The sequence below is a fragment of the Loxodonta africana genome, chromosome 4, assembly GCF_030014295.1.
Source record: "Loxodonta africana isolate mLoxAfr1 chromosome 4, mLoxAfr1.hap2, whole genome shotgun sequence".
NCBI lineage: Eukaryota > Metazoa > Chordata > Mammalia > Proboscidea > Elephantidae > Loxodonta > Loxodonta africana.
In genome coordinates, this window is record NC_087345.1 from 12,795,964 (window position 1) to 12,814,059 (window position 18,096).

The 18,096-nt window shown below is 42.9% G+C and overlaps 1 protein-coding gene across 16 annotated transcripts in view; it reads right to left on the minus strand.

The window, feature by feature from the left end:
* The window catches only part of TNRC6B (trinucleotide repeat containing adaptor 6B), a 300,739-nt gene that overhangs the window by 52,604 nt on the left and 230,039 nt on the right, over positions 1 to 18,096 (minus strand). For 14 of the 16 annotated variants that reach the window (XR_010321683.1, XM_064283467.1, XM_064283470.1 and 11 more), the window contains 3 exons: positions 8,109 to 8,450; positions 3,466 to 5,814; positions 1,095 to 1,253 (listed from right to left, as the gene is read on the minus strand). Coding sequence is in view for 15 of the 16 variants with exons in the window: in XM_064283467.1 (XP_064139537.1) it covers positions 1,095 to 1,253; positions 3,466 to 5,814; positions 8,109 to 8,450 (2,850 nt within the window). In the remaining variant the exon portion in view is untranslated. The remainder of the gene's footprint in view (positions 1 to 1,094; positions 1,254 to 3,465; positions 5,815 to 8,108; positions 8,451 to 18,096) is intronic. The other 2 variants (XM_064283472.1, XM_064283480.1) reach the window with 1 other exon arrangement.

The following is an 18,096-nucleotide window of genomic DNA, read 5'->3' on the forward strand; positions in this document are numbered from 1 at the left end:
CGTAGCTATAAAAGATCCTGAAGAGCAAAAGTTGTTTTTAGAATCTGGAGAAATATGAGGGTTTTCTGATGAGCTAAAGGTAACTCTGAGGTTAGGGAGGACGCATAAACATCCTCAAGGTACAGCTGAAGCACCTCTTTGTGCTAAGGGTCTGGCTGATGTCTTCCAACAGCATTCTGGATCTATTTCAAGCCTACCAGATGACATTTCCCATGATGATATAATGGATTTTATAATGAAAATCATGATGACAACAAAATCTTTATAGACCTATTTCTGTGGAGGAGATTTGGAATTGTAAAAACACAGGCAAGTTACCTAGTCACCAGTGTGAATTTCTAGAATAGAGACAAGCTCATATTCCTTCACGTAGCACTAAGAGTCCTGAATATCATACAACAAATTTCCCAATGGAATTTTTATTTTTGTTCAAGTTTTAACCATTCGGTATGACTGCATGATTTAATCAAAAGATAACCCCTTAAATTTGCTATATGGTAGAAAATAGGCATGAATATCTTTGAGAAAGCTCTAAGCAAATGCAAACAGGTACCTGAAGTGGAATTTTTCAATTTAGAACACCCAATGAGACACCCCACAGCACCAGTTTACAAAGTGTTGCAAATGACTGACTACACATCACCAGCTGCATCAAGTACAGCTTAGATTTTCAATGATTACGAATAAGCATGACATGCTCCATTTAAAAATTCAAACAAATCTTTTTTGGGTTCCAGAAACCCTCAAGGTTCCTAGGCGGGTGGACCTATGAGAAGAGAGACAAGGGAAAAGACGGGAACAGAAGGAAGGGTAAAGTCACTTGGCAGTGGAGACCACGCTCCACATCAAAAGCCAGGGGACTCCAAGCACCTCATCAAAACCTCAACTCTGGCCAGATACTAAACCTAACTTGAAATCAACACAACTGTAAATATTTTAATATATTCCAAGTCAAGTCACTTACCACCACTTGCTATGAACCATTTATTTAACGTCCGAGGCCCTGAATCTCATCGGAACAATAGCCCTCACCAAAATGTCTGACCCTCCAGTTAACAGAGAATCCCTGGAAAGTAAAAACGCTGCATACTCACTAGGTTTCATGGCATTTGGAGCATTGGAGGGTGCGCTCCCCCAGCCTGTGGTCGGTGCTCCTGTATCATCCATTTCGCCCCACCCAGGACTGCTTTCATTTGGCTCACCCCAAGCTGAAGTACCATTATCTGGAGCAGGTGGTGTGCTTTTGCCCCAGACTATAAAGAAAGGAAATGTGTCTCTAAGAACGATTTGTTACATCAAACACCGTAATACCCAGTGGGACTGAACGGGGGAAGAGGCACTCCTATATTGTTTGCAGAAATAGGAACTGGCTCAACCTTCATGGAGGGCATTTGGCAATGTCGCTTAAAAAAAAAAAAAAAAAATCTGGTGCACACAACTTCTGACCTAGTAATTCCACTGCCAAGAAATCATGCCGTAGATATACTAGTGAAAGTCGACGAAATTACGTGTACGACTATGCCCACTGCATCACGCTTAGACAGATATTTGGAAGCAACCTACGTGTCTATCAAAAGGGGACTCTTGTTGTTCAGTGCCGCTGAGTCGATTCCGACTCACAGCAACCCTAGAGGACAGAGCAGAACTGCCTCCTACGGTTTCCAAGGAGCGGCTCGTGGATCTGAACGGCCAACCTTTTTGGTTAGCAGCTGAGCTCTTACCCACTGTGTTACCAGGGCTCCAGAAGGGGACTAGTTAGATCAATGATGTGGCATCGCATAATGAATACTAGAGATGAAGTAATTAAAAGAAGAGCTGTTATGTGCTGCTACGGAAAGCCCACAAATATATATAGTGAAAAAAGCAAGGTAAAGAAAAGCTTATATAGCACCGTCCCTTCTATGTAAAATTTTAAAAAGGACAGACATCAAATATTTTGCTACAGGTATGAACAAAATTGTGAATGAGACACAAACTTCTAAGAGATTACCTGTGGGGACAAAGTCTAGGGGCTGAGATTTTTTTATTACTCTTTGCTTTTCTGTACGGTTTGAAGTTTTTATAAATGCCTATGATTTTATAACTGAATGTGAGCAGGTTATACTCTAGCTAGGGGGGTTAACAGACAGTCTTCACTGATTTCCTCATTCTTTTCAATACTTAAAAATAGTTATTTGCTAAGTGGCCACGACTGGATTCCCTGAACACTAGACCCAGACAGGCTTATTTTGGGGAGTAGACAAACTGACTATTAACATTTTAATTAATTTTGACTTAAAGAAAAAAGACTTAAAAGGTAAATACCCTTAATTTGTTGAACTACATGCTTTATAAGGACTTCCGAGTTGACAATGCTAAGCTAATTAATAATGACACATGACATCACCAGCATACTTAGAATTTACCAAGGCTGGTGTTTCCTATGCAAATAGAGAGGTAAGAAAATCTTACACACGAGCAAACACACAACTTGCAGTGTCAAAGATCCCGTCTTCTACAACCCTTTTTTGGATTTCAGTTAATTCTGGGCAACTGACTGCCATGAGTACAATCTCTTACACGAAGTGCTCCACTTCCAGAAACAATCATGAAAAATTCTCTGGAAAGCGGCTGAAACATCCCAGATACCCGCTTTGCTGCAGCATTCTGATGGCCTCTGGCAGAACCAAAATCAGCTGTCATCAAGTTGAGTCAGTTCCGACTCATGGCGACCCCGTGTGTCAGAATAGAGCTGTGCTCCACAGGATTTTCAATGGCAGATTTTTCAGAAGCAGATTGCCAGGCCTTTCTTCCTAGGCACCTCTGGGTGGACTCAAACCTCCAAACTTTCAAGTTAGCAGAAGAGGGAGGGCATTAACATTCCTACCACCCAGGGACACAAACACAATACATTTCCCTTTGCTGGGGAAACACAAAGAATCGGGTCCATTTCAGGTCCTATTTTGTTTTTACTTGTAAATCTAGAGTATAGTTTATTCAATGAGATGTAACACTTTTGGACTTTGCAGACCAATACAACCTCAAAAAATAATTTTTGAGGACTAACCTGGGGTTACAGGAGCCCTGGTGGTACAGTGGTTAAAAGGTCTGCAGTTCCAACCCACCAACGGCTCTGAAGGAGAAAGATGCAGCAGTCTGCTCCCGTTAAGATTTACAGCTTTGGAAGGCCTATGGGGCAGTTCTACTCTGCCCTAGAGGGTCGCTGTGAGTCAGAATCAATGTGACTGCAACAGGCTTAGGTTTGCCATCTTTTCCTTTTGCCAAGAAAGAACATTAAGAAGTACTCCCACCATCTGCTATCACTATCAGTTTAAAAAGAGAGGCTCTTTTGAACAACAACGTCGGAAAGATTCTCAGAACGAAGTCAGTTGAATTAATGCAGCTTAATACAAAATTTTTTAATACAAATGTTGTATAAAAAGGATTTTTCTTCGTCAAAACTTCCGAGAAAAAGCCACTGCTTACCTGATGCTGACTTTCCGGTCATCGGGGTAGGCAGGTTTGGTTCTCGAGGTGCTGGGCCCCCTTGGGAGTTCTTATCCCACAGATTCACATTCTTGTAGTTGTAACTGTTAGGGTCTCCCCATGCTGAAGTGCCATCGTCGATGTCCATTTTCCTACTAATTGACTGTGGCGATGGCTCTTCCCAACCACTGGGTTCTTCGTCCTTGGGGGCTGCTGGCTGTGGCCCGCTGCTCCAGCTGGAGTTGGAAGGTCGTCCATTGCCTGGAGGGGGTGGGGGGGGGCCTCCCCAGGAACCAGAAGCCTCTGGTTGGGGTGGCGGTGGCTGCTGTGGCTGCTGCTGCTGTTGGTGCGGTTTATTCCAGGAGCTGGCCTGTCGGCCTGTCTCATTCCACGCTGGAGATCTTTTGCAATCTTCCCATCCACCTTTTGAAGCTATGCTTGCATTGCCACCGTTGCCCCAAGTCCCAATTTCATTCTGCCCCCCTTCGCCCCACCCGGACACAGGTTTACTTGCAGAACTTTCCCAATTGCTGTTTTTCGCTTGATCGACTTCCTCTCCCCAACCATTCTTCCCAGAATTCCATCCTTGACTGGGCTGGCGTCCACCTCCCCACCCCTGATCCTTGCTGGAATTCTCATTCCAAGAGGAAGATGTCTTCTCATCTGGTCGTCCTCCTCCCCAGCTTGAAGAGTTGTTGTTCTTATAGTCACTCCAGCCCCCTGTGTTCTTGGGGTCTTTCCACTCTGTAGAGGCTGAGAGCTCCCCCCATCCAGACTTCATTTGATTGCTTTGGCTGGGTGCATCTCCCCAGCCCCCTGAGTTCTTGGTCTGTGTGGCAGCGCTCTCCCACCCCTCAGTTCCTTTGTCAGATTTCCCCTCAGGCCTTGGCACCTCTTCAATGTCCCACACTGTGTCTTGCTTAATTTGAGTTTGGCCCCAGCCAGTGTTTGACAGCACCCTGGGGTCCAAATCAGTTCGGCTCAAAAGAGTCTGCAAGACAGCCTGACAATCAGGGTGTGTGGGCCTGTACGACCGGCGGCCAGAATTATGACTGTCACTACTTCCTGCTTTGTGGTTGCTTCCAGTGCTTTGACCTCCAACTTCACTTCCTGCGGAGCTGGAGGATCTTCCCCAACAGGGAGCCTGGGCATTGCCTTGGTTTTCAGGGAGGGGGTGGCCCTTTTGATTGTCCCATGCTCCAGTGCTAGAATTTGGTTGGTTTGGACCACTCCATTCTCCAATTTTCAACTCATCAGACCCAGTCGGCTGTTTCCATTCTCCCTGAGAGACCCCAGATGTCATTTTGTTCCCTTCACCCCATTTGTTGTCATTAGAGTCCTGAGGGCCAAAGTTCCAGGACCCACCCGTAGACCTGTTATTGTTGTCCCAAGAGTCATTTTTTGACCCAGTTGATTTCTGAACAGAAGCTCCTTTCCAGGAGTCCTCTCGATCCTTTCCATTGTTCCCATTGTTTCCAGAATTGCTTTGTCCAGAGACTGTGTCAGTTCCAGAAGGCCCCCTAGCTGCACCCCAAGATCCAACACTCCCAGTCTTTCGATCTCCAGTGCTTTGTGAAGGGGCATCAGTGCTCCTGGAGGCGTTCCCCAAGCCCATTCCAAAGGGCATTCCCTTATTCTCCATGGGGTTTGGTGAACTTAAGTTCAAGGAGTTAGTGTTTCCATTTTTTGGTCCATCAGTGTTATGAATTTGAGCCTGTTCTCTGCCAGAGACAACAAAATTAACACCCGCATTTTCCATCTTTGACTGCTGTTCCCTGGATGCCTGACCTACTGTGCTAACCTGTGCACTGGAATTACTATTATCCGTTTCCAATGCCCCTTTCCTAGAATTTCCTTCTTGGACCAGCGCCGGCCAGGCAGATGGGTTGCTATTTGGGTTAAAGTTGCCGAAGCCAGAGCCAGGTCCAGTTCTATCCTGACCACTCACGTTCCTCCAATTCCCCAGTCCACTGTTGCTCTCTGCAGTAGAGCTGGAAGACTGAGCAGATTTAGCCTTAGGGTCAGACTTCCAGACCCCAAGGTTACATTCGTTCCCGGAACTTGCAGGCTGGCACTGGCTCCCTTTTCCTTTGTTACTAGTGGTGCTTCCTGGCAGAGTGCTCTTCTCAGAGCCAGGGTTCGAGGCACTGTTGTTATCGGTGGTGTTTTCGGAAGAAGACTCAGTGTCTTTGCTGGCAATACAAGGCCACTCTTCCATGTCAGACCCGTCTACAATCACCTTGTCCCAGATGTGAATGGGGTTGGGGGAGGCGCCGTTGTTGGAGGAGGCTCCCGGGCCCCAAGTGGAATTTGCATAATTTGAAGCAGCAGCACCTCCAAGGGTTGAATCTGAAAAAGACATCGTTTTATCAGTCACAGCTACACACGGAGGACCCGTGAACACCTCAAGCTCAAAGTGCACCCGAGAGAGCTCATCACATTCCCCACAAAGCGGCTTCGCTGCCCAGCTGCCTGCCTTGGTTAACTGTATCACAACTCTTCTCTTTCATTTCACCTGGCTATTCTATTTTGCTATGTCTAACTTCACAACATCTCTTAAACCCATTTCCCTGCCATTCCAGTTGACAGAGAGGGGCTTTCTTTTATCTCGAGACAACTGAAATAACAGCCTAAATTTGCCCTCTGCCTCCGACCTATTCTAAACACTCGTGGCTGGAGTATTTTTTCTACAGCGCACCTTTCATCACATCACTGCTGTGTAAAGCCTTCGACAGCTCCTCAGTGCACAAAAACAAAGCTGATCTTCTTGGCTTGCTGCTATCTGTTTGAGATGCTCCGAGATCTGGAATCAGCCAACCTTTCCAGTCTTTATTTTTCACTACTTTCTACGAACATGTCTACATCCCACGCTACTTGACATTCCACCACAACTTGTGCCTTCTCACCTTGGCACCATTCCATGTCAGCACTGACTGCTTTTTCCTCCTGAATTCACACACTGAAATTTTACTCATCGTTCTGGGTCTGAGTCAAGCGCCATTCCTCCTATGTAGCTTTTTTGGACTCATGACCCGAAAAAAATCATTCCTTGTCTGGAATCCGTTTGCTCATAGGCACAGTTACTATGTTTGTGTTCCCCCCTTCCCCCCTGCGTTAGCACCTTAGAGGAAAGAGACCATAGCTTACTAATGGTTCAATTCCACAAAGGAGCCAGTGTAGTGCTGCTCAGGAAATGTCTGGTGAACGATGAATGCCCACTGGGGCAAACAAGCATGATTCAAATAGCAATCATATCCTGAAGGGACTTAATCTGATAATGCTCAAATGAAGAGCTCGGTACATGTTTAGCACATATGGGGGGGGGGCGGTAATGACATGTTTTTACTAGATAATTTCTTCTAAACTCATTTTAGCTCCTTAACCAAGCAGTTTTAAATCAACACAAAGTTGGAAAAGATATTATACAGAGCAGGGAATCCCAAACTCTTGACATTCAGGGGCCTCCTTGGTTTTAATTATGTAAACAGGAGGCTCTGACTCACACTGCACTGATGTCTACCTCGAGGTCTGACTCTACCCAGCTAAAGAAACACCTGATGTGACCAGCCCCTCACATACTTCCTTTTGCAAATGGTTACAAGGGGCCAGGAATGGAGCGCCACGAGGCCATTTCCTGCCCGCTTCGGGCCGCCTGACAGCCTCCACAGGGAAGACTCTCAGTTAGGGCTCATCTCTGCATGAAGCCGGCGTCACTGTGTGGCTTCTTCCCGCTCTTACTCTCCACATGAGGAGGCGGTGACAAGTGTTTTCTAGGCAATTCTATGTTCAAATTCAGAGCCAGAATAAAGCATTCTATCACTGATCCACTGTCCTAGACAACTTTTGAAGGTGTTCAAGCTCTGAATTTCAATACAGCCTCAAAAACCATTCTAAGAGATAAGTTGAAATTTATTAATAAGCTAAGAAGATAGAGTTTATCTGGCAATTCTTCAATGACTTAGCATTCATCTATTAAAACCTCTCAAAACTTCTAGTAGAATCCCTTAGCTAAAGATCCCTCATTCCTACATATAGTTTTTACCTTGATAAAATAAAGGTCATAATCCAGGGTCTTCTAAAGAAATACTGATTTGCAAGATTTAATAATCTATAGAGAATATTTATATTCTAATAACACATTCTATTAAACTATTACTTGGCAATGTCCCAAGGTTCTATTATTGTTATTTAAGAGACCATTCTTTCTATATTCCTAGCATTCTAGAAACATAAACACAGGCATATGAAGATCCAGAAGTCTCCACGATAGCCCTGCTTTGAGTCATATCCTGAGCACACACTTGTGGTAACAGCTGGAACTATGGAGGATTGAAGTGGTACTGCCTATTTGAGAAGGAAAAAAAGAGCCCTAAATAGTGATGACAAATAAGAGCTCCATGAGCCTTCTCATGCCAAGAGCACACACTTAGAGGACAGGAAGACCCAGTTTCAGAAGAGAAATGCCTATACATATTTCCTACTGGGGTCCTCTCCCCTCTTTTGAATAATCCCTACATCATTAAGAATTTTTGGGTGCTTTACATCAGGCAGTGCAAGTGAGAAATCCAACAACTACTGACTCTGGGGGCAATGCTCTCTCTCAAAAGCTGCCATGAACCCGCTCAGCGACACTGATGCCGTACCTGGTGCAGTCCCACTCTCGCTCTGCAGCAGCGTTCCTGTCACTTGTGCGTTGTTGGGGTTTGCTCCAGGTGCTGTGGAGGGAGGAGGCCCTGCCCCGCCCCCAAGGAGCATGCAGGACGGTGGAGGGGGCTGCCCACGTTTTAGTAACACTTTGTGGTCCTGCTGGCAACGGAATCGCGGCGGCACCTCCCGAGGCATGTAGCGGGCGGCGCTTGGCGGTTGTCCGTTCGGCACTGCCACCCTTTTGGCATTGTTGCCACCATTGACTGGTGGCGATGGAGAGCTGCCAATCGGGCTGGCGGCCGTTGGTTGGCTTAAACTTGGTTTCGTCACTTCGGGCACTGAAAGAGAGAGGTTGGGAAACAAGCCTTTGAAATCAAATACAGTCATCCCTTGGTATCCGCGGGGGATTCGTTCCAGGACCAAAATCCACGGGTGCTCAAGCCCTTATATAAAATGGCGTAGTATTTGCGTATAACCTACTTGCATCCTCTTGTATACTTTAAATCATCTGTAGATTACTTATAATACCAAACACAATGTAAATGCTACGTAAACAGTAGTTATACTGTATTGTTTAGGGAATAGTGACCCAAAAAAGTTGTTTTTTTCCAAGTATTTCCAACCCACAGTTGGCTGAACCTGTGGATATGGAGAACTGACTGTGTTTTTTTTCTAAAGAATATTTTTAAGAAAGCTTTCCCTGAAACCAATTCTAGTAAGACAACTCTCCTTTCACTCTAGAGCGACATGGTCTTCCCAAATTCTTCACAGCATCTTCACTTCACCAAAGGTAGGGTGGAGGTGAGGAGTAGTATTGACAGACATTCAGAGACAGCAATGTCCTGGAGTTCAGCTGCATTAATTAAGGACGAAAGAGAGGCAATCATCACTCCTAAACCAGCAATGGAATTCCTCAAAGGGCTGCCTTGCAAGGATGAGTGCACCTATGTGCTCCATGCAAAGTCCTTCATAAAGGATTCAAGGCTCTTAGCCAGACAGCTTCTTCCTTTCATCCACATTTGTAAAAACCTACCTTTGAGAAACTTTTCCTGAAATCCCTAGACTAGGTGGTCTAAGTACCCTTCATTTATGCCCCCGGAACACTGCTGCCTACCATTCGGTGCTGCTGAATTTACCGTATTATATGAAATTCTCCATTTCCAGGCCTCTCTCCCTCCCTGACCCACAAGTTCCTCCAGGACTCATCTTTCATCTTTTTGTTCTCAGGGCCTAGCACAGAGTAGACCCCTTCAGGAACCTCAGGCCTACAGAACCACAGAACTCAACTTGCTTTTGGTTTCTACAGCACCTGAACTCAGACTTGTTTGGCCATGGGTGTAATTATTAGAAACGTTGTAAATCCTTTTGTGTCAAAACCAATTTTTTAGGTGCACATTGTGTATGGTTTTTTAAAAAATCAATTCTGTATTCAAAATAAAAAATTTAAAATGTAGATACTTTCCCTATTATTTTAAATAATTTTTTACCTTAATTTTAAAAATGGCAAACAAGAAGTATGGAAATGTGTAGGAAGACCATGAAGCTACACTGTGCAGAACCTTCTGGTTTCCCCCCCTCAACCCTACAGAGTAGGTTGCCTCATTCTACCAAAAGTCCACTTCCTTTTCATAAAAATCCAGTTGGCAAATAGAGGCCAGTAGTATTACAGAATAATCGCTGCCTGATAATCCAGGTGAATCTGAGGCCACCCTCCCCAGCCATGCAGAGGAATGGCAGGGCCAGCTCTAGTGGCAATGCTGCTTTGAACTGACAATATGATGCTGAACCAACATGTCACTCCTTTACCTGGTCCCTTTATAAGGAGATAGACACATTATCGGAAATCGGGGGTCCAATCTATACCATCATAGATAAATACTGTAACACGAAAAAAGTAGGTCCCCGGAGTAACTTCAAGGCAACCCCCGGTTCTAAACCTAACTAGCCGGGACACAGCACTGGGCCTCTCAGTAAGGAAGGAAGTTCCGAGGTACTACAATCTACACAAATATTAGACAATTCACCTAAGTTAGCCATTGTCTAATATTTGTATACTACCTTTTGCATGACCTCTAGCAACTGATGGAAACGTAACTGGAAAATGAGAGAATAAAGACTTATCATTTAATGATTTGTTTTCTGTGTCTGGAGGATTCCGTAGCATATATACAGCATTCCCGATTTCCTTTCCTTTTACTCTGCAAATAAATGAGAAGGTGACACAAAGGCTGGGATTCTTCCCAAGTCATTTTTAGGATGGAAGTAACTAGCTTCTATGAGGCTGCCCCTAGATAAAAGGGCTTGAATCTTCACTTAAATTAACCAGGTCGGCTATATCTCTTATTTCCCTAAGAAGAAACAGAGCAGTCATAGCAACTTGAAGGCCTGCAAAGCAAAATGAACAGCCTATAGGACTGAGGTCTGAGTATCAGTTCGACTAGTTTTACAGCATTCAAAGCACTTTAAAAGAAAATTTTTTGTGTGTGTGCACTTTAAGTAAATGTTTACAAATCAAGTCAGTCTCTCATAAAAAAATTATATACACCTTGCCATATACTCCTAGTTGCTCTCCCCCTAATGAGACAGCACACTCCTTCTCTCCACCCTGTATTCCCCACGTCCATTCAGCCAGCTCCTGTCCCCTCTGCCTTCTCATCTCCCCTCCAGACAGGAGCTGCCCACATAGTCTCATGTGTCCACTCGATCCAAGCAGCTCACTCCTCACCAGTATCATTTTCTGTCCTATAGTCCAGTCCAATCCCTGTCTGAAGAGTTAGCTGTGGGAATGGTTCCAGTCTTGGCCTAACACAAAGTCTGGGGACCATAACCTCTGGGATCCTTCTAGTCTCAGTCAAACCATTAAGTCTGGTCTTTTTACAAGAATTTGAAGTCTGCATCCCACTGCTCTCCTGCTTCCTCAGGGGTTCTCTGTTGCATTCCCTGTCAGGGTAGTCATCAGTTGTAGCCAGGTACCATCTAGTTCTTCTGGTCTCAGGCTAATGTAGTCTGATTTATGTGGCCCTTTCTGTCTCTTGGGCTCATAATTACCTTGAGTCTTTGGTGTTCTTCATTCTCCTTTGTTCCAGGTGGGATGAGACCAATTGATGCATCTTAGATGGCCTCATGCTAGCATTTAAGACCCCAGATGCCACTCTCCAAAATGGGGTACAGAATGTTTTCTTAATAGATTTTATTATGCCAATTGACCTAGATGTCCCCTGAAACCACGGTCCCCAAACCCCCGCTCCTGCTACGTTGGCCTTTGAAGCTTTTGGTTTATTCAGGAAACTTCTTTGCTTTTGGTTTAGTCCAGTTGTGCTGACCTCTCCTGTATTGTGTGTTGTCTTTCCCTTCACCTAAATTAGTTGTTGTCTACTATCTGACTAGTGAATACCGCTCTCTCCCTCCCTCCCTCCCCACTCTCATAACTATCAAAAAATATTTTCTTCTCTGTTTAAACTATTTCTCGAGTTCTTGTAATAGTGGTTTCATACAGTATTTGTCCTTTTACAACTAATTTCACTCAGCATAATGCCTTCCAGGTTCCTCCACAGTATGAAATGTTTCACGGATTCATCACTGCTCTTTATTAATGTGTAGTATTCCACTGTGTGAATATACCATAATTTATTTATCCATTCATCTGCTGATGGGCACCTTCACTGCTTCCATCTTTTTGCTATTGTAAACAGTGCTGCGATGAACATGGGTGTGTATTTATCCGTTCGTGTCAAGGCTCTTATTTCTCTAGGATATATTCCAAGGAATGAGTTTGGTGGATCATACGGTAGTTCTATTTCTAGGTTTTTAAGGAAGCACCAAATCAATTTCCAAAGTGGCTGTACCATTTTACATTCCCACCAGCAGTGTATAAGTGTTCCAGTCACTCCACAACCTCTCCAGCATTTATTACTTTGTGTTTTTGGATTAATGCCAGCTTTGTTGGAGTGAGATGGAATCTCATTGTAGTTTTGATTTGCATTTCTCTAATGACTAATGATCATGAGCATTTCCTCATCTGTTGGCTGTCTTCTTTAGTGAAGTGCCTGTTCATATCCTTCGCCCGTTTTTCAAGTTTTTGTTGTTGAGTTTTTGCTGTATCATGTAGATCTTAGAGATCAGATGATCGGAAATGTCATAGCTAAAAATCTTTCCCAATCTGTAGGTAATCTTTTTACTCTTTTGGTGAAGTCTTTGGATGAGCATAGGTGTTTGATTTTCAGGAGCTCCCAGTTATCTAGTTTCTTTTCTGGTGTTTGTACATTGTTAGTCATGTTTTGTATAGTGTTTATGCCATGTATTGGGGGCTCCTAGCACTGTCCCTATTTCTTCTTCCATGATCTTTATCAATTTAGATTTTATGTTTAGGTCTTTGATCCACTTTGAATTAGTTCTTCTTGTTTCATTTTTCAAAGCACTTTTTAACCAAAGTAATCTGGTAAGCATTGTATCACAGTACAAGGTTCCTTGCAAAGCTCACCAGGGCATTTTCTCACCACTACATGAAAGACAGAACAGACAATAAATGATGGAATCATCATAAATGGGACCAATTTCATCCACCTTATTTCCAATAAGGTGTTCTATCCCTGGAGATTAGTCATTCAAAACTCCAGGACAGAGTCAAAAAAAATGCCTGTGGTACACACTTTAGTCATGAGGAAACTTGATTGAATCCTTTTTTTTTTTTTTAATTACACTTTTTTGTGAATCCAAGGAAATTTTACGTATTTAAAGGCCAATCAGAATTCTGGACATTGTAATTAGAGAACAATGAAATTGGTTAGGCAGGAGGCCCAATCCAACCTTATTCCAAACATCCAAACTCAAGTCGTCAAAATCAGTGTGCGTACCTTGTCATGCTCCAGAACAGTACGAGAGAACACAAGAGGGAGACGTTATCATTAAGACTGAATAGGTTACTTTTTAAGCCGTATCTTTTCTCTTGAAAATCTTAATGATTCGTAGTTGTTGTTGTTAGGTGCCGTTGAGTCAGTTCCGACTCATGGCAACTCTATGTACCACAGAACAAAACAATGCCCGGTCCTGTGCCATGCTCACAATTCTCGTTATGTTTGAGTCCACTGTTGCAGCCACTGTGTCAATCCATCTCGTTGACGGTCTTCCTCTTTTTCTTTGACCCTCTACTTTACACCAAGCATGATGTCCTTCTCCACGGACTGATCCCTGGTAGGCTATACAGAAAATATTTCTAAAGATGAGCTACTTAAAATAAGGGCACAATTTCTTCTTTACAGGGGAAAAGTCTGTGGCTTTAAGATGATCTCTATCATAGGGGGGAAAAAGGTAGTGCAAAAAGTGCTGGGTAGTCTATTTCCTAATTTCCTTTCATTTACTTCTAAAATCCATCTATGTACTCCAATGATCCCTTTTATCTTACACCATTCTATCTAAAAGTTTGAACTTTTGATCGTCCCTACTTCTGAAAAACTTTAATAAGATGCAACTTTTCAAATACATGTATTCTTTAATGGAATTCTGAAATAGGGAAGTTTTTTTTTTTTAGTGTATATGCATAACCAACCCCAAAACTGCACAAGACCAGTACAAACTAGTATTTCTTTTAACTACCTCTATGGTACAAAACATAGTAAAAAACGATTCGGAAATGTTTTATAATGTAGTAATTAAAAAAATAAACTAACCCTAGAAAAGACATTATTTTAGGCTGAAAATGTCTTAGTATAGCCCATAATTGAAGAATAACTAGTTATAATGCAATACAAACCATCTCAAAGTCTAACACACTGTGAGTACTGATGTTTACCGAAGGATTTTCAGTGATCTCTGAGCACTGTCTCCATTTCTTTGCCTTTCACGTGCTCTTCAACCCACTGTACCCTGGCTTTGGCGCTGAACATCTCACTGAAAGCTTCCCTCCTTATTAAGTCACCAGTGAGCTCCAGAGCCAGTCTAGTAGGTACTTGTTGGGCCTTTTCTCCAACTTCTGATACTACTTTTCTCCTCCCTCTCTGATTTTGTGAGACCCTCTCCAGCTAACTCTTGTTTTCTCCCTTTCCTCTGTGGACTTCTCAATCTTAACTAGGGGCCAAAAAAAACTGTTTCTGTAAAGGGCCAGATAGTAAATATTTTAGGCTTTGCAGGCCATCTGGTCTCTGTCTTAACGACTCAACTCTGCCCTTGTAGGGCAAAAGCAGGTAGACGGTATATAAATGAATCAATGTAGCTGGTGTTCCAATAAAATGTTATCTATGGACACTGAAAGAGGAATTTCATATCATTTCTGCATGTCATGAAATCTTGCTTTTCTTAGCTCACCCCCCCAAAAAAAAAAAAATACGAAAACAGTTGTAAGACAGATTTGGCCCCTGGGCCACAGTTGCCAGCCCCTGCTGTTGACTATCGCTTTAATCAGAGTTGCAAAATGGCAGCTGAATTTGGCCATGAGCTGTCTTTTAAAAAACCTGAATGTTTTTAGGTGTGGCCCGCACCCTTCCCACATTTAAGTTACTTGAGTAACTTAACTTTAACTATCGCTTGTGTGCAAGTGTTTCCCAAATCACTATCTTCAATCCAGGTTTCTTTCACCCATTCCCTCACCCTCAAACTTGTTCCCCAGTCTCTACCTACATTTCCTAGCTCGAAGAAAAAAGTCCTCGCCCAGCCAGCTACTCAAGTCAGAAACCTAGAAAGTGTCTTAGACTTCCCCCCTTATTTCACACTCCATCATCCAATCAGCATGAAGTTCTATTGAATTGAACCATCTCTCCAATCTATCACCTCCTCTAGCAACACTGCTCTTAATCAGACTCAAGTCCTCATCAACTCTCCTCTGGACATGCCCACCTGTCTGAGCCTCGTGTCTTAAAATACCCCAATTCTTTCCACTCTCTAGAGCCGTCAGTTCCATCTCTAAACAAGTGGCTCCCCACTACAGTGTAGTCTACAGGTGTGAGGGGCACTATAAGTAGTTTGTTGTTGTTGCTAGGTGCCGTTGAGCTGGTTCCAACTCATAGCAACCCTATGTACCATGGAAGGAAACACTGCCCAATCCAGCGCCATGCTCATAATTGTCATAATGCTTGAGCCCACTATTGCAGCCACTATGTCAATCCATCTTGTTGAGGGTCTTTCTCTTTTCCACTGACCCTGTACTTTACCAAGCAGTAAAGGGTCTGATCCAGGAACTGATTCCTCCTGACATGTCCAACATATGTAAGACACAGTCTCACCATCCTTGCTTCTTAAGGAGCATTCCGACTGTCCTTTTTCCAAGACAGATTTGTTCACACTTTTGGCAGTCCATGGTATATTCAATATTCTTAGCCAACAAAATTCAAAGGCATCAAATAAATCTTCTTCAGTCTTCCTTATTCATTGTCCACCTTTCGCATGCTAACGAGGCGAATGAAAATACCATGGCTTGGGTCATACACACCTTCGTCTTCAAGGTGAGTGATATCTTTGCTTTTCAACACTTTAAAGAAGTCCTTTGCAGCAGATCTGCCCAATGCAATGCGTCTCTTGATTTCCTGACTGCTGCTTCCATGGGCATTGTTTGTGGAGCCATGTAAGATGAAATTCTTGACAACCTCAATCTTTTCTTCATTTATCATGATATTGCTCATTGGTCCAGTTGTGAGGATTCTTGTTTCCTTTATGTTGAGGTATAACCCATACTGAAGGCTGTGGTCTTTGATCTTCATCAGTAACTGCTTCAAGTTATCTTTACTTTTAGCAAGCAAGGTTGTCATCTGCATAATGCAAGTTGTTAATTACTCTTCCTCCAATCCTGATGCCCCATTCTTCTTCACATAATCCAGTTTCTCAGATTATTTGCTCAGCATACAGACTGAATAGGTATGCTGAAAGGATACGATCCTGACGCACACCTTTCCAGACTAGTACTTTAGTTTGTAAATTATTTACTTGGGGAAAAAACTCAATTTTAATACATCAGATGGACTCAAGGTTATCCCAACAACCATGCACTCACTGTAACATACTTTCTGGAACAGGCTCACAAGAAAGACAGAGTTATGGCCAATGTACTGCAATGGTGCATGGACTCCAGGTATGCTAATATAAAGGTGCTATCCCTCAGCTGAATCTCAGTGGGGTAATAGGGTCAAGGCCATGAATTACTGCTTGAAGAACAATATCCAAGCTTATTACTGAGCTGAAAGCTTTTCCCTGTTCCCTTGACTGAACACTGGCCCTCTCTGTGGCCAGACCAAGTCTCATAAACAAAATATACATGAATATATTTTACCAATGACCTGTTAAGTGTCAGGCACTAGAGCCCTTGTAATGTTTGAAAACAGTTACCTGAGCCTCCTGAGGCACCTCTTCCCCAGGCAAAACACCTCCAGCTTTTCTGGAGGTGATGTAAATTCAAATTCCTTGACCAATCTGGCCCAATCTCTACATGGCCCATGGCAGCTTATCTTTGCTTCTTTCTATAGTGTAGTAACCACTGCAGATACTATAAAAATCCCTTCCTAGATACTGTATTTTTATTAACATAGCTTAAAGTGACATTAACTTTTATAAATCATTAATTTCATACTGCTAACTCCCCATTAAGCTAACCATCACCCCAACATCTTTTTTTTAATAATTTTTATTGTGCTTTAAGTGAAAGTTTACAAATCAATACCCCAACATCTTTTTACAGAGCATATTAGTTTCCCGTTCTAAAAAGGTATACACAAATTGTTTCATGACATTGGCTGCAATCCCTGCAATGTGTCAGCACTCTCCCCCTTAGCCACCCTGTCTTCCCCATTTCCATTCACCAGTTTTCCTCTCAGTGACTTCTCCTTTGCCTTAAGTTGTGCTGACATCTCCTATGTTGTGTACTGCATTTCCCTTCACCAACGTTAATACCTGTCTACCATCTAGCTAGTGATTTTCCCTCCCCTCCCTGGTAATCCTCAAAGACTGTTTCATTCTGCGTGTAAACCTTTTCTTGAATTTTTATAATAGTGGTCTCATAGAATATTTGTCCTTTTGTGATTGACTTATTTCTCTCAGCATAATGCCCTCCAGGCTCATCCATATTGTGAGATGTTTTGCAGACTCATTATTTTTCTTTGTCGCTGCACAGTATTCCATTATGTGTGTGTACCTTTACTTGTACATCCATTCATCTATTGGTGGGCACTTAGGCTGCTTCCACCTTTTTTCTATTGTGAACAATGCTGCCATGAACTTCAGTGTGCATGTGTCTTCTATTCCTGTGACGGTTCTTATTTCTCTAGGATATATTCCTAGGATTGGGATTGCTAGAGCATATAGTATTCATTTCTAGCTTCTCAAGAAAGCATAGTTATGTTTTCCATAGTGGTTGTACCATTTTACATTCCCATCAGCAGTGTATGAGAGTTTCAATCCCCCCACAACTTCGACAACATTTATTGTTTTCTGTTTTTTTAATCTGTGCCGTTCTTGCAGGGGTGAGATGGTATCTCACGTAGTTTTGATTTGTATCTCTCTAATGGCTAATGATCATGAGCATCTTTTCACGTATTTGTTGGCTGCCTGAATGTCCTCTTTAATGAAGTATCTGTTCATGTCCTTTGCCCATTTTATGACTGGGTTCTCTGTCTTTTTATTGTTGAGTTGTTGCACTTCTCCATATATTTTACAGATTAGACCTTTATCAGATATGTTGTTGCCAAAGATTTTCCCTAGTCTGTAGGTTCTCTTCTTACTCTCTTGATAAAGTCTTTTGATGAGCATGAGTATTTAATTTTTAGGAGGTCCCACTCATTTAGTTTATCTTCTGGAGTCTGCACCCCAACGATCTTTTAACAAGTCCAAATTACTACATCCAATTTCCTCTACTATATAGTCAAGCAATTGACTTATTCTTCATCCCTGTAAACACGGTCCCTCTCAATTCTAATCCAAATATCCAGCAAAAGGAGGTATTACCTCCTGCCTTTTATTTGTTGTCACCTGGACAGTAGGTCCAGCCCTAATCCATGTCTTTACTTG